At 57.9% G+C, this 12,967-nt stretch overlaps 1 protein-coding gene across 1 annotated transcript; it reads left to right on the forward strand.

Annotated features, from left to right (window-relative positions):
* Window positions 1–864: 864 nt before the first annotated feature.
* LOC119711067 (bone morphogenetic protein 8B-like) lies at window positions 865–12,607 on the forward strand. Its single transcript, XM_038160798.1, has 7 exons — window positions 865–1,336; window positions 7,045–7,237; window positions 8,673–8,821; window positions 9,367–9,561; window positions 10,114–10,193; window positions 10,499–10,609; window positions 12,320–12,607. Exons 1-7 carry the CDS (start codon window positions 925–927, stop codon window positions 12,467–12,469), a joined length of 1,290 nt encoding a protein of 429 aa, XP_038016726.1. The 5' UTR covers window positions 865–924; the 3' UTR covers window positions 12,470–12,607.
* Window positions 12,608–12,967: the final 360 nt, after the last annotated feature.

A 12,967-nucleotide genomic window follows, 5' to 3' on the forward strand; every position in this document is an offset into this window, starting at 1 on the left:
GTTTCCATGCGGGACGGAGCAGGGAACCACCCAACCCCAAAATTAAGGGGTGCAGGTGGGTGGGTGAGGCTGCTGAGGTGCTCGGCGGGGTGGGGAAGAGGATGCCAGTGAGGGGAAGGGATGCAAGGGGGATCCAAGAGTTTGGGTGGCCTCGGGAGTGGATGCCCAGGTGGGTGAGTGTCCCCAAGTGAGGATGTCCAGGGATTTGGGTGCCAGTGAAAGTGGGTGCCCCTGGGTTTGGTTTCCCACAAGCGTCAGTGTCCCCAAGTGTGGATGTCCAGGGATTTGGGTGCCAGGGAGGGTGGGTGCCCCTGGAGATGTCCAGGGATTTGGGTGCTAGGGATTTGGGTGCCCCTGGGTTTGGTTTCCCACAGTGGGCAGCCTCCCCAGGTGTGGATATCCAGGGATTTGGGTGCCCCTGGGTTTGGTTTCCCACAAGGGTGACCGTCCCCAGGTGTGAGTATTCATGGATTTGGGTGCCAGGGATGGTGGGTGCCCCTGGCTTTGGTTGCCTGCAGGAGGGAGCCTCCTCAGAAGTGGGTGCCCATGGGGCGAGCATCCCTAGGAACGGATCTCCATGCATTTGTGCACCCACGAGCAGGAGCATCCCTAGGGATGGGTGCCCACGGTTTTGGGTGTGAGCGAGGGTGGGAACCCAGGGCTTTGGGTGCCCACGAGGACGAGCATCCCCAGGGACGGCTTCCCACGAATTTGCGTCTCCGCGGCTTCGGGTTCCAGCCACTTCTCACCGCCCAGCGATGCTCCCCGTGCCCCGGAGCCACCGGGCGGGGAGGGCCGGGGCGGTGCCGCTGGAGGGACCGTCCCTTTCCCTCTCCCCGCCGGGGCGGGCCGGGGCCGGAGCCGGGGCCGTGCCGGTGCCCGGGGCCGCACCGCACCGGGCGGGCGGGGGGTCCCGGCGGTGCCATGGGGCGCGGGGCGGGCGGGGGGCGTCGTGGGGCCGTGGCGCTGCTGTGGCTGGCGGCCGTGCTGTACCAGCTGGGCAGCGGCAGCGTCCTCCGCCGCCGGCTCCACGCCGCCGGGGTCCCGCAGCGGCGGCTGAGCGGCGGCGAGCGGCGGGACGTGCAGCGGGAGATCCTGGCCGTGCTGGGGCTGCCCGGTCGGCCCCGGCCCCGCGCTCCCGCCCGCGTCCCCGCCGCCGCCGCGCCGCTCTTCATGCTCGATCTGTACCACGCCGTGGCCGGCGAGGAGGAGGAGGAGGAGGAGGGCGAGGAAGCGGCGGTGTCGCGCCCGGTGCTCACCGGGCTCAGCACGCAGAGCCCCCCGCCCGGCAGCGTCGTGAGCCGCGCAGACACCGTGGTCAGCCTCGTTAACGTGGGTGAGAACGGCTGCGGGACACCGGGAGGACCGGGGGGCACCGGGATGTGCGGGGCACCGGGAGCACCGGGGGGCACCGGGAGATACCGGGATGTGCGGGGCACCGGGAGCACCGGGGGGCACCGGGATGTGCGGGCAGGATCCCGGCGGCTTCGGCAGCACCGGAGGATACCGGGACGAGGGGAGCGCACGGGGATGATCCAGGAGGTTTAGGCAGGACCGGGGGGACCAAAGCAGACAGGAGCGGACGGGCAGGACCGGCGACGAGGCGGCGGCGGAGCCGGGAAGGCACCAGGGGGGCACCGGGGGGACACCGGGGGACAGCCCCGGCGGGACGGGCACGGGGCTGAGCTGACCCCAACCCCAACTGCTGGTCCGTGACCGCGGCACCGGCAGCTCCGAGCATCCCTCGGGGTGGTTTCTCAGTCCTTGTTCAAATCAGGAACCCTTTTGCCCAAAGTTGAGCTCAGTAACGGGGAGAGCGGCGGAGAGGGACTCGGGGGCGGTGAGGGACACGGTGGCGGTGAGGGACACGGTGGCGGGGTGAAAGTGGCCGGGATGAGTCCCATCTCCGTTTAGAAAGGCGAAATGGAGAAGGGGAATGTCCTGCAGCAAGAAGGAGCTGAGGGAGGCTCGTCCACCCCGCTCTCCCCGGTTCAGCGGGCACCAGCTGGGCAGCGAACGGGGCTCCGGTGCCAGCAGCAGGGTGGCCCTCGGTGGGACACTGAATCACGGCTCCAAATAAAATCCTCGAGGCTGCTGATTATTGCTGGAATCCCGTCCGGCCGGTTACCGGGCTCCTGCATCCCTCGCATTCGCAGGCGGCTGCTGGAGCGGCGGCAGAGCTGATCCCGGCACCAGCGGGGCCGCGAACACTCGGGATGGGATGAGCCCTGTCCCAGGGCAGGCACTGGGGTGCCCTGAGCCCGGGGGCATTTGCAGACCAGGAGCTCGGATATGGAGCTTTTCCCCGCCCCTGCTCGTTGCTTTAAGGGGCGTTTGGGTGCCTCGAGCAGAAAATCCCCCACAACCTCTGAGGATGGAGAGAATCCCTCCTTGGAGACTGGAGGCAGGCAGGGGGATCTGCGCCCTTGGGAGAGGTTTAGGCGAGGCAGGGGCTGTGGAGGTGTCTCCCACTCGTTCCTACAACCCCTGCAGCACGCGTGGGTGCGAGGAGGCTCCCCGGGGCAGACCCAGGGGTGCCCACAGGTGCAGGCACCCAGCTCCCCTCCAGAGCCCTGGTGGAGCTCAGCATCCTGGGGAAGCTGAGAGTGATGGAGACCCAAACTGAAGCACCAAATCCCCGCAGCACCCGAGCGCCAAAATTGGTTTTAAAATGGTCAGGTCTGATGGCAACCACGGTGGGATGTTCAGGGGAGCCTTTGGGGGTCACTGCTGGTACAGGGGTGCAGGCACGGGGGCACCGCTGCCCTTCCCAGTGCTCCTGGGGTAGCCAGGAGTGTTGGGGAGCGCAGCTCCAGCCTTCAATTTGAATGGCTTTGATTTCTGCGGCTTCGTCAGCCCCTTCATGTTAATTAAACACGGAGTTCTTTTGTGGGAGAAGGCCAGCTCTCATTTGCATACATAATTAGCTGCGCAATTATCCTGATGGGACATGCAAATGAGGTGAAGTCTGTGCTCCATGGGGCACCTGGACCTCTTTGGACCTGTGTGAGCCGGGCTGGAGCGCAGCTCCCGACGGCACTCCTTGTTCCTGGCAAGGGGGAGCGACAAACCTCCCCGGAGCACAACCACAGCCCAGTTTGGGGGACAGGGGCAGCCCCAGCTGCCTTTGGGGGTGTGGATCCGCCCGTCCCACCCGTCCTGCTCCTCCCGGAGCGGGGATGAAGCCTGGCCTGGGCTGTTGCCGTGCCCTCGCTGCAGCAGCCGGGCGGGATGTTGGGTTTTTAAGCCCGGGGTGAGGATGGGCTTTGGGATTTCTCCTCAGCTGTGAGTCGTGGATACGGGCAAGGTGTAATTGTGGAGCAGGGAGGTGTGGAATGGGATGGGGGTGAGGGCACACGGCGTTCCCGAGCCCCCCAGGGCACCCCAGCACACACATCCCCCTTTCCCTGCTGGCATCCCCGCCTCCTGATTTATTGGAAGGTGTCCCATGGCAAGGGGTTGGAATTAGATGATCTTGAAGGTTCCTTCCGACCCAAAGCATCTGTGATTCCCTGTGGCTGGACTCCCCCGTGGCTGTTTTGGAGGAAGCTGTGCCCACAGCCACACATCTTCCTGGAAAATCCAGGGAGCCCTGGAGGGGAACACGGGACACCTTGGCAAAAACAGCCACAGCACCCCAGGCACCTCAGGGAACCCTAAATGTGGGGTGGTGGGAGCTCAGGGCAGCGTCTTCGATTGGATTTTAGGAGCTGGGATGTGCTGCTCCACTCCAGACTGGAAGTTCATCACCCACTGCCCTCGCCCCACACAACTACCACTGAAATCCAGCTCAGGATTTTCCCGTTCCTGGCTTCATTTTGCAGCCACTTGAGCCTCCTCTCCTGGGCATCCCCCCGAGGGCGGCTTGTGCCAAGGTGCCAGTGCTCTCTATGCACCCTCTGTGTGTGTTTCCATGGGAAAAGCTTCCCGAATTCCCTGGGATCCTCCTGTGGGCTGGATGTGTGCAGGGCAGGGGCCAAGGCTGTGTCCCAGCTGGGCTGGGGCTGTCAGAGCTGAGCCCCGTGTCCTGCAGCTCCCAGGGCTCATCCCAGGAGGATGGAGGAAGCGCTCACGGGGCAAACTGGGAGTCTGGATGCGTTGGGATAACTCCTAAATCCCTCCCCACTTCGGAAACCCTCCAGAGCTTATTTTCTCCTGCTTGCTAGGAAAGGACAGCATCTTCCCTGCATCTCCTTTAAACCTATTTTAGGACGCAGAGCGCTTGAAGTGGTTGAATATCCCGGCATTTCCTTTTAATTTGGTGTCTGAAATGATCGTGGGGACCCACTGGGAGCAGCCAGGCCCGGTAATTACGACTGATGCAGAGCCCAGAAAGTGCACACTGAAAAACGTGCAGCTAAGAATAACCTGGGGAGCAGGAGGAAGGGTGGGATCTGGGAAGAGATCTGGGAATGCTCAGGCACTGGGAGACACCAGGAGGCCCAGTGAGATGGAGCTGGGCACCCCCTGCCAGAGGAACAGCTGTTTGTATCGGTTTATAATAATTTTTATATTATTTTTCGGGGGTGATGGGAGCACAGGGGGACAATCAGCTTTGGGGGGAGATGCAGCAGCTCCTGGGGATGGTGCCAAAGGAGGGGGAAAGGAGAGAAAAGCGCTTGGGTTGGGCTTTTTTGGTGCCTCTCCTCTGCAATCCGGATAATCCGCCCACAGATAATTGAGGGTTGGTGGTGTGGCTGAGTCAACCCGAAGCAGGGGCAGGTTCCCAGGCACCCTGGGCTCCCCAAACCAGTGCAGGGGGGCACCTCCAGCACACCCCCAGCAGCATCTGAGCACCCACAGCTCCGCTGGGTGCTCCTGGGGGGACTGCAGGGCTCTCATCCCACAACTGTTTTGGTTTTAGCAGCAAACACGGGGATGTTGAGCCCTCTCAAAAAACCCCAAACTCCTCCAAACTCCTGCTTGTGGTGCTCCAAGCTGCTGTTTGTGTGCCAGTGATGGCACAGAAGGGGGAGCTTCTCCCTCAGTCCTCCCCCTCCAAAGGGGTTCCCTTTTTTCCTCCCTGAAGCAGCAGAGAATTCAGGGATTCCTCCCAGGATTTCATCCCAAACAGACAGGCCCAGATTATTTGGTTCGTCAAGGAGCTCAGCTAATTGCAGCTCAGCTGGTTTTTGCATTTCTCCTGCTGCCAAGGTGTCCCTGGGCTCGCCTCCCACCAAATCCCCTCCTCTGCCTCCACCCCTGGGCCTCCCCATCACCTCCACAGCAACGGGAAGTTTTCATTTAAAGAAATTAGCAGAGGTTTTCACTCTTCTCTAAGGACAAAAATCACCTTTTTGGCTTTTTTTATCTGGTGTGGGGTCTCTGTGACCTCCTTGGCTCTGACAAAAAAAAATTCCTCTGCCCATCCCTGGCTGAGGGTCAAGCTACAGCCAAAGATTTTGGAGCAAAGGAGTCACTTAAGTGACCAAAAACACCAAAGGGGACCCTTGGAGTGTCCCCTGGACCGACTGAGGGACACTCACAGGTGGCTTATCAGTGTTAGAAACCAGAGGTGACTCCTCTGCTCGTGTTTTGGGGGGAATTGAAGGATTTTTGCCAGCACCACGAGGCCTCGGCAGCTTCGGCAGCGCCAATAATCCAGGGGAGTAAAACCACCCCGCGACGGGATGGTGGAAGAAACGGAAAAGAGGGAAAAGCCTGAGGGATTCCAGAGGGTTTGGGGGGCTCTGTGTGCCCCCCCCCGAAGGGGGCAGGGGTTGGGTCAGGTGCCCACAGCATCCTCCTGCCCAGCTGGCAGCGGCGGCGGGGCAGGAAGCGCTCTCCGCATCCGCCCTGCCCGCCTGGCCCCGGGCTCTTTTTATAACACAGCTTGTGGTGAGGCCAGGAGCTGGAGGGAATGTGGGATTTGAAAAACAAAACAACAACAAAAAAAAAAAAAACCCAAAAAAAAAGGGGTAAAAAAAAAAAAAAAAGAGGAAAAAATAAGAAGGAGGAAAAGAATTTGTGGGTACGTAAGTAAAATCTCGGCGCTGGGTTTGGAGGGATGCACTGCTCCCTCCATATATATATATAAATATATAAATGGGAATGGCAAGCCTCTGGTGGATTAAATTTGGAATGTTTCCCCCCCTAGAATTGGTTAAAAATGCATTTCAATGTTTATTTTTTTATTTAGTTGATTCTTTGTTTCAGTTTTAGAAGCAAGCGCCAGGTTACGTTGCTTTTGTGCCTGAAGCGGGAGAAGCTTCAGTCACACTGAATCATATTTAATCATAAACTTTAATTATACCCAGACTAGGAAGATTGGGATATTTTTAAGGAAGAATTTGAAGCCAATAATTGCACATTAGCAAAACTGTGGGGGCTGCATTACCATAGAGAAAGGAAGGTTTGTTCTTTATTGGATGAACAAAATAAGATCAGATTTTTCCTGTCCCAGCGTGATGAAGGAATAAGGTGTTTTCAGGAAAAAGGGAGGGGATTTTTTACAGAGCAGTGACCTGATAATCCCCCCCCAGCTCCCCAAAAAACACACAGGATAAAAATTTTTATTTACAGGATAAATTTTTGCTTGTGGACAAATCTTTACTTGTGGACCCGTGATATCCAGTGATGGCCCTGATGAGCCCTGGGCTTGTCTGCTGCAAGAAAAGTTTGGAAAATCCCAGTTCCTGCTCCAGATGGCCCTGCTGACCCCCAAAACCACCAAATTTTGAATGTTTTTCACCTTTTAATGAAGCAGCCCCTAAAGCCCGGCACATTCTCTGTGCTCCTCCCATGGCCAGCGTCTGTGCTTTCATTTTAATTTATTTTAATTTTAATTAATAATAAAGGAAGAGGGCTGGGAGGGGAAGCTGGTGGGTTTGCAGCAAAATATATTGCAGAAATAAGGGAAGCAAAATAAATTGCAGAAACGGGGGAAGCTGATCCAGATCCAAACCCTCAGGAGATGGGAACTTCCAACCAAGGGCGAGCAGCTCAGAACCGGCGAGCTCATCCCCAAAATCCACTCGCCGGGGCTCAGCGGGGATGTCCCAGGCTTGGCTCGGCCCTCCCTGAGCCCTTTTTTTTATTCCTCAGTGGAGCAGGACCGGGATCTGTTCTCCCCCAAGCCCTACTGGAAGGAGTTCAGGTTCGACCTGGCGCAGGTGCCGGCGGGAGAGGCCGTGACGGCCGCCGAGTTCCGCATCTACAAATCGCGGGGCGTCCCCAGGCACGCCAACAGCAGCCTCCACGTCAGCATCTACGAGGTGGCTGCCCAGCATTCCAACAGGTGAGGGGCTGGACACGGGCAGGAGGAGGGTGGCAGAGGGGGTGGAGGTGAGGGGAAGGGGGTATGGAGCGGGGAAAATGGCGCGGGGCGATGGGGATGGGGGAAGAGGGTGGGGATGAAGGAGATGGGAAGGGAATGGGGATTGGAATGAAGAGGATGGGGGTGAGGATGAAGGTGATGGGGTGGGAAAGGGTATGGGGACGAAGGAGATGGGAAGGGAATGAAGAGGATGGGAATTGGGATGAAGGTGATGAGGGTGGGAAAGAGGGAGAGGGGAAGGGAATGGGGATAGGAATGAAGAGGATGGGAATGGGGGTGAGGATGAAGGTGATGGGGGTGAGGATGAGGGAAATGGGAAGGGAATGGGGATAGGAATGAAGAGGATGGGAATGGGGGTGAGGATGAAGGTGATGGGATGAAGGTGATGGGGGTGGGAATGAGGGAAATGGGAAGGGAATGGGGATTGGAATGAAGAGGATGGGAATGGGGATGAAGGTGATGAGGGTGGGAATGAGGGAGAGGGGGAGGGAATGGGGATAGGAATGAAGAGGATGGGAATGAGGGTGAGGATGAAGGTGATGGGATGAAGGTGATGGGGGTGGGAATGAGGGAAATGGGAAGGGAATGGGGATTGGAATGAAGAGGATGGGAATGGGGGTGAGGATGAAGGTGATGGGGGTGAGGATGAGGGAGAAGGGAAGGGAATGAGGATAGGAATGAAGATGACGGGGGTGAGGATGAAGGTGAGGGGGTGGGGATGAAGGAGATGGGAAGAGAATGGGGATAGGAATGAAGAGGATGGGGGTGAGGATGAAGGTGATGAGGGTGGGAAAGGGTATGGGGATGAAGGAGATGGGAAGGGAATAAGAGGATGGGAATGGGGTGAGGATGAAGGTGATGAGGGGTGGGAATGAGGGAGAGGGGAAGGGAATGGGGATAGGAATGAAGAAGATGAGAATGGGAATGGAAACAAGGTTAATGGGGATAGGAACTAAAAATGGGAATGAAAATGGGAATGGGAATGAAGATGGGGATGGGAATGGAACTGAAGGGAATGGGAATGGTGCTGAAGAAGAGGGGAATGGGGTTGGGAATAGGGTGATGGGGATGGAAATGAAGATGATGGGGATGGGAATTGGGATGAAGATGCAGACAGGGATGGGGACCAGCTCCAGGCTTTCCCTTCCCACCCCACCCGAAGCGGCACCGCCGTGTCCGGCTGCTCCCACACCTTCCCCCAGGGCAGTGCCACGCCCTGGCATTTCCACCAGGGCAGGGAGGGAGCTTTTCCCAGGACACCCCCGTGGTGTCCAGCACAGCCAGTGGCACCGAGAGCCGGGATCTGCCCGGACACAGCTCCCAGGAGTCATTTCCATTCATTATCCCTCCCTTTGGGTGCTGTTACTCACCTGCTCCTTTCCCCCTGTTCCTGCAGGGAATCTGACCTGTTCCTGCTGGATGTGCAGGACCTGCGTGCTGGGACAGAGGGCTGGCTGGTGTTTGATGTCACAGCTGCCAGCAGCCACTGGTCAGTGGATCAGAAACACAGCCTGGGGCTGCGGCTCTATGTGGAGACAGATGATGGTGAGCCTGCCCCACCTGCCCGCAGCATTTGGGGACAAATTCCCAGGAATTGGGGTCCTCTCGGTGCCGTGGGTGTGGTGGGAGGTTGATCTCAGTGCAATTTTAAATTTCCAGCTCTGATGGGTGCCAGCAGTCTGGGTTTGCAGGTTCTGGTGGCATGGACTGTAATTAACCTCATTAATAGTTAATGAACTCCTTACCTGGAGGGATCCTCGGTGTGTGTGGCAGAGGATTAACCCTCTTTTCCCCACGGGGTTCAACCTGCTCCAGCAGTGCCTTTTCCAGGTGGGAAGGCACACAAAGAGCAGCCCCTCTTCCATGAGAGGAGGAATCACAGCCCCATCCATTCCTCGGGGTGAAGGAGAAAATCAGTTTTAACCCCTGAGCAGCCCCGCGGGACCATTTCATGCTGGAACAGGAGGCTCCAACCCCTTGGGATGCCAAAACCACATCTCCTGCTGCAAATTTCCTGTGTTTTGAATCTCTGCTTTAACCAAACGAGCTCTATTTGAGGACAAACCCCAAACATGGTCCTGTCCCCGCAGGGCACAGCGTTGACCCAGGCTCAGCTGGGCTCCTGGGGCGCCGGGGCCCCCGCTCCAAGCAGCCCTTCATGGTGACATTTTTCCGGGCCAGCCCCAGCCCCTCCCGTGTCACACGAGCAGCCAAACCCCAGAGGAGGCGACAACCCAAGAAATCCAACGACCTCCCCCACCCAAACAAGCTCCCGGGAATTTTTGGTAAGGTGTTTTCTGCAGGAGGAGGGATCTCCCTACGGAAAACACGAGGAGGCTCTGCTTGTCGGCACCTTGAAATCCCAATTTTTTTGGCCCAAGGGAAACAGAGCAAAAAGTCCTGAGGTTTTAGGGTTGGAGGTTTTTGCAGTTCGGGAGGCGCAGGGAGGGTTTGGGTTGGATGCCCTCAAGGAAATGGTGTTTTGTGAGCGTGTCAGGATTACTGAATATTGGAATTTTTGCCTCATTGCCCTTGGCTTTGGAGCCCTGGGAAGGTGTCACAGCTCCAGAAAGCTCAGGCAGGAGGGGAGCAGCAAGGCCTGAGTTTGGGAAACCCTCAAAGTGAGCAAAGCTGGGCTTTAGCCCTTCCAAGGCCGAATTCCTTCATCCCAACATTGGAATATCAATTCATAGGCCGGTCTGGAGCTGCTTTTCCCTTCGTGCAGCAACAAAGGCTCCTCTCCTTTGGTTCTGCTGGGCCAATCCCAATCCCAGGGGCTGAATCCCACCTCTGAGGGGGAACTGCAGGGCTGAATTCCCTGTCCCCTTTTCCCACAGATGATGTCCACCCCACGGACGGGCGGCAGGTCTGCCGGCGCCACGAGCTCTACGTCAGCTTCCAGGACCTCGGCTGGCTGGTACTTGTCTGCTGGGAGAATTAAATGACCAAAAAAAAACCCAAAAAAACCCCCCCGTCATTCCATTCCCCCACCCTGGGCTCCCTCCCAGGCTGGATTCTCCTGCCCATGAAATCTGGGGAGCTGGGAAGGCAAACATGAACTGCCACAACCCCAAACCCCACCGGTGACCCCGAACAACTCATGGCTGATCCAAAAACCCAAAACAAACCCTTGTTTATGCAGGTGGGGAATGGATGAGGGGGCACAGAAGGGTGAAACCCTTGATGCAATCCCATTTTTAAAATTTTTTATTTTTTTTGCAGGACTGGGTGATTGCTCCACAGGGATACTCAGCCTATTACTGCGAGGGGGAGTGTGCATTCCCACTGGACTCCTGCATGAACGCCACCAACCACGCCATCCTGCAGTCCCTGGTCAGTGCAGCCCACCAGGGCAGCCCTGGGGGGACATCCAGGGTCCTGGGGAGCGGCCAGAGCCCGGCGGGTCCTGAGGAAGAGCTGGGATTTTGGGAGGAGCACGGCTGGGTTTGAGGGCGTGCAGCTGGGAGGGTGCAGATTGAAAGAAAGAATTTGTGGGTGGGTGCCCATCTGGGTGGGTTCATCCCCATCTGGGTGGGTTCATCCCCATCTGGGTGGGTTCATGCCCATCTGGGTGGGTTCATGCCCATCTGGGTGGGTGAATGCACATCTGGATGTCTTCTCACACATCTGGATGGGCGCTCACACATCTGGGTGGCTGCTCACAGCCCACCACAGGCTCACCAGAAGTTCCAATATGGAATTTCAAGGCATTCATGGACAGACCCAGAGCGAGGGCACAAAGCTCTGTCCCTCATCCTCACCCACAAGGGTGCAGCAGCAGGATTTTGTCATCCCAGAGCTCCCTCACCTCCTGATTTTCTGAATGACACCGTCCAGTTTCACAGCAGCTGGGGCAAAACCGATGATTTCTGGCAGGTTAATGATGCCTCTCCCCTGGCAGCAAGCTGGGGAGCAGGGAAAAGCCCAGGGCACACCAGAGCCCCCCAAAAAGGCTCTGTGTCACCCTTGCATCCTCCTCTCCAGCTGCTTCCGAGGGTTTATCCACAACCCCAGCACCCAAACGTTGGGCTCAGCATATTCCCAGCAAGAAAGCTCAAATGCCTTGGGTTTGTTTTTTTCCCAAACCCACCCCACATCCCAGCCAGCGCTTTAATTTCTGGAATTTCCTGCCCTGTGAGTGTTTGGTTTCCCAATGGCAGAGCCACCCCGGCTCCGGTGCTCGCGGTTAATTACAGGGAGCGCCGAGCCCTCGGCCCAGCCTTTGAAGGTGTCGCCTGGCTGGGGTTTAATTTTGACATCAACAAAACTTCCAGGGGCTGGGAACCATCCTGGCAGTGGCAGGGAGGGGCTCTTTCCCCCCCTTACACCCACCCATCACCCCCAAACCCAGCGCTGTTCCCAAAACGGAGCCGCTGGGGCAGGATGTGAATCACCTGGATCCGGCCCTTCTGGGAAGAGCCAGGGCAAAGGCGGCTGTGGAGCGGTGCCAGCCCCAGCCCGAGCTGCAAATAGCAGGGTTGGACAGCAAAAACACCGGACTTCCGAGCTGGGAGAGCTCGGCTGCCCCTGCTGTAAATCAATCGCACATGTCGGGGCAGCCAGCGGGGCTCCTGCGCCCTGCCAGCCTCCTCCGGCTCCTGCCCTGCAGGAAAACTCCGGGATAACGCCTGTCCCCAGCAGGGAAAAGCCATCCAAGAGCGGAGCCCTGTTCGCAGAGGTGTTGTGGACTTCAGGGTTTAAGTTTGGGGTGGGGAATCTCTGTTGGAACAACACCAAGCGCCCCCCGCCCACGCCGGAGCCTGACCCGTGCTGCGCTGATTTATGGGGGTTTTTTTTTAGTCATTTGTCTATTTTTGTGAGAAGAAAGGGCCCTGAAATCTCCAATTAACGAAGGGGCTGCCTGGCCCACGCAGTGCCACGAGCCCTGATCCAATATAAACCGCAGCAGGGACTGCCTGGAGTTTAGAATAAATATTTTTGCAAAAAGATGGAAATAATCCCCCCATTCACCCAGGGTTTTTTGGTTGGTTTGTTGCCTGGAGCCACGTTTGCCGGCGCTGACGGGCTCCATCCATCCCCCAGGTCCACCTGATGAAGCCTGAGGCCGTGCCCAAGGCGTGCTGTGCCCCCACCAAGCTCAGCGCCACCTCTGTCCTCTACTACGACAGCAACAACAACGTCATCCTCAAAAAGCATCGGAACATGGTGGTGAAATCCTGCGGCTGCCACTGATGCACAGGTCCCATTCCCAGCCCTGAGCGTCCCATTCCTGTCCCTGAGTGTCCCAAACCCAGCCCTGGATGTCCCATCCCCACCCCTGGATGCCTCATTCCCACCCCTGGATGTCCCTTTCCCATCCCTGGATGTCCCTTTCCCACCCCTGGATGTCCCATCCCAACATCTGAGTGTCCCTTTCCCACCCCTGGATGTCCCATTCCTATCCCTGGATGTCCCATCCCCAGCCCTGGGTGTCCCATTCCCGTCCCTGAGTGTCCCTTTCCCACCCATGGATGTCCCTTTCCCACCCCTGGATGTCCCTTTTCTATCCCTGGATGTCCCATCCCCACCCCTAGATGCCTCATTCCCATCCCTGAGTGTCCCATCCCCATCCCTGGATGTCCCATTCCTGTTCCTGAGTGTCCCAATCCCACCCCTGGATGTCCCCTCCCAGAGCAAGGTGACCCTGGGTTTCTGCTGCATGCATGGAAGAGGAGCTTTGTGGGCTGCACC

Source organism: Motacilla alba, chromosome 23 (assembly GCF_015832195.1).
Source record: "Motacilla alba alba isolate MOTALB_02 chromosome 23, Motacilla_alba_V1.0_pri, whole genome shotgun sequence".
In the NCBI taxonomy this organism is placed as follows: domain Eukaryota; kingdom Metazoa; phylum Chordata; class Aves; order Passeriformes; family Motacillidae; genus Motacilla; species Motacilla alba.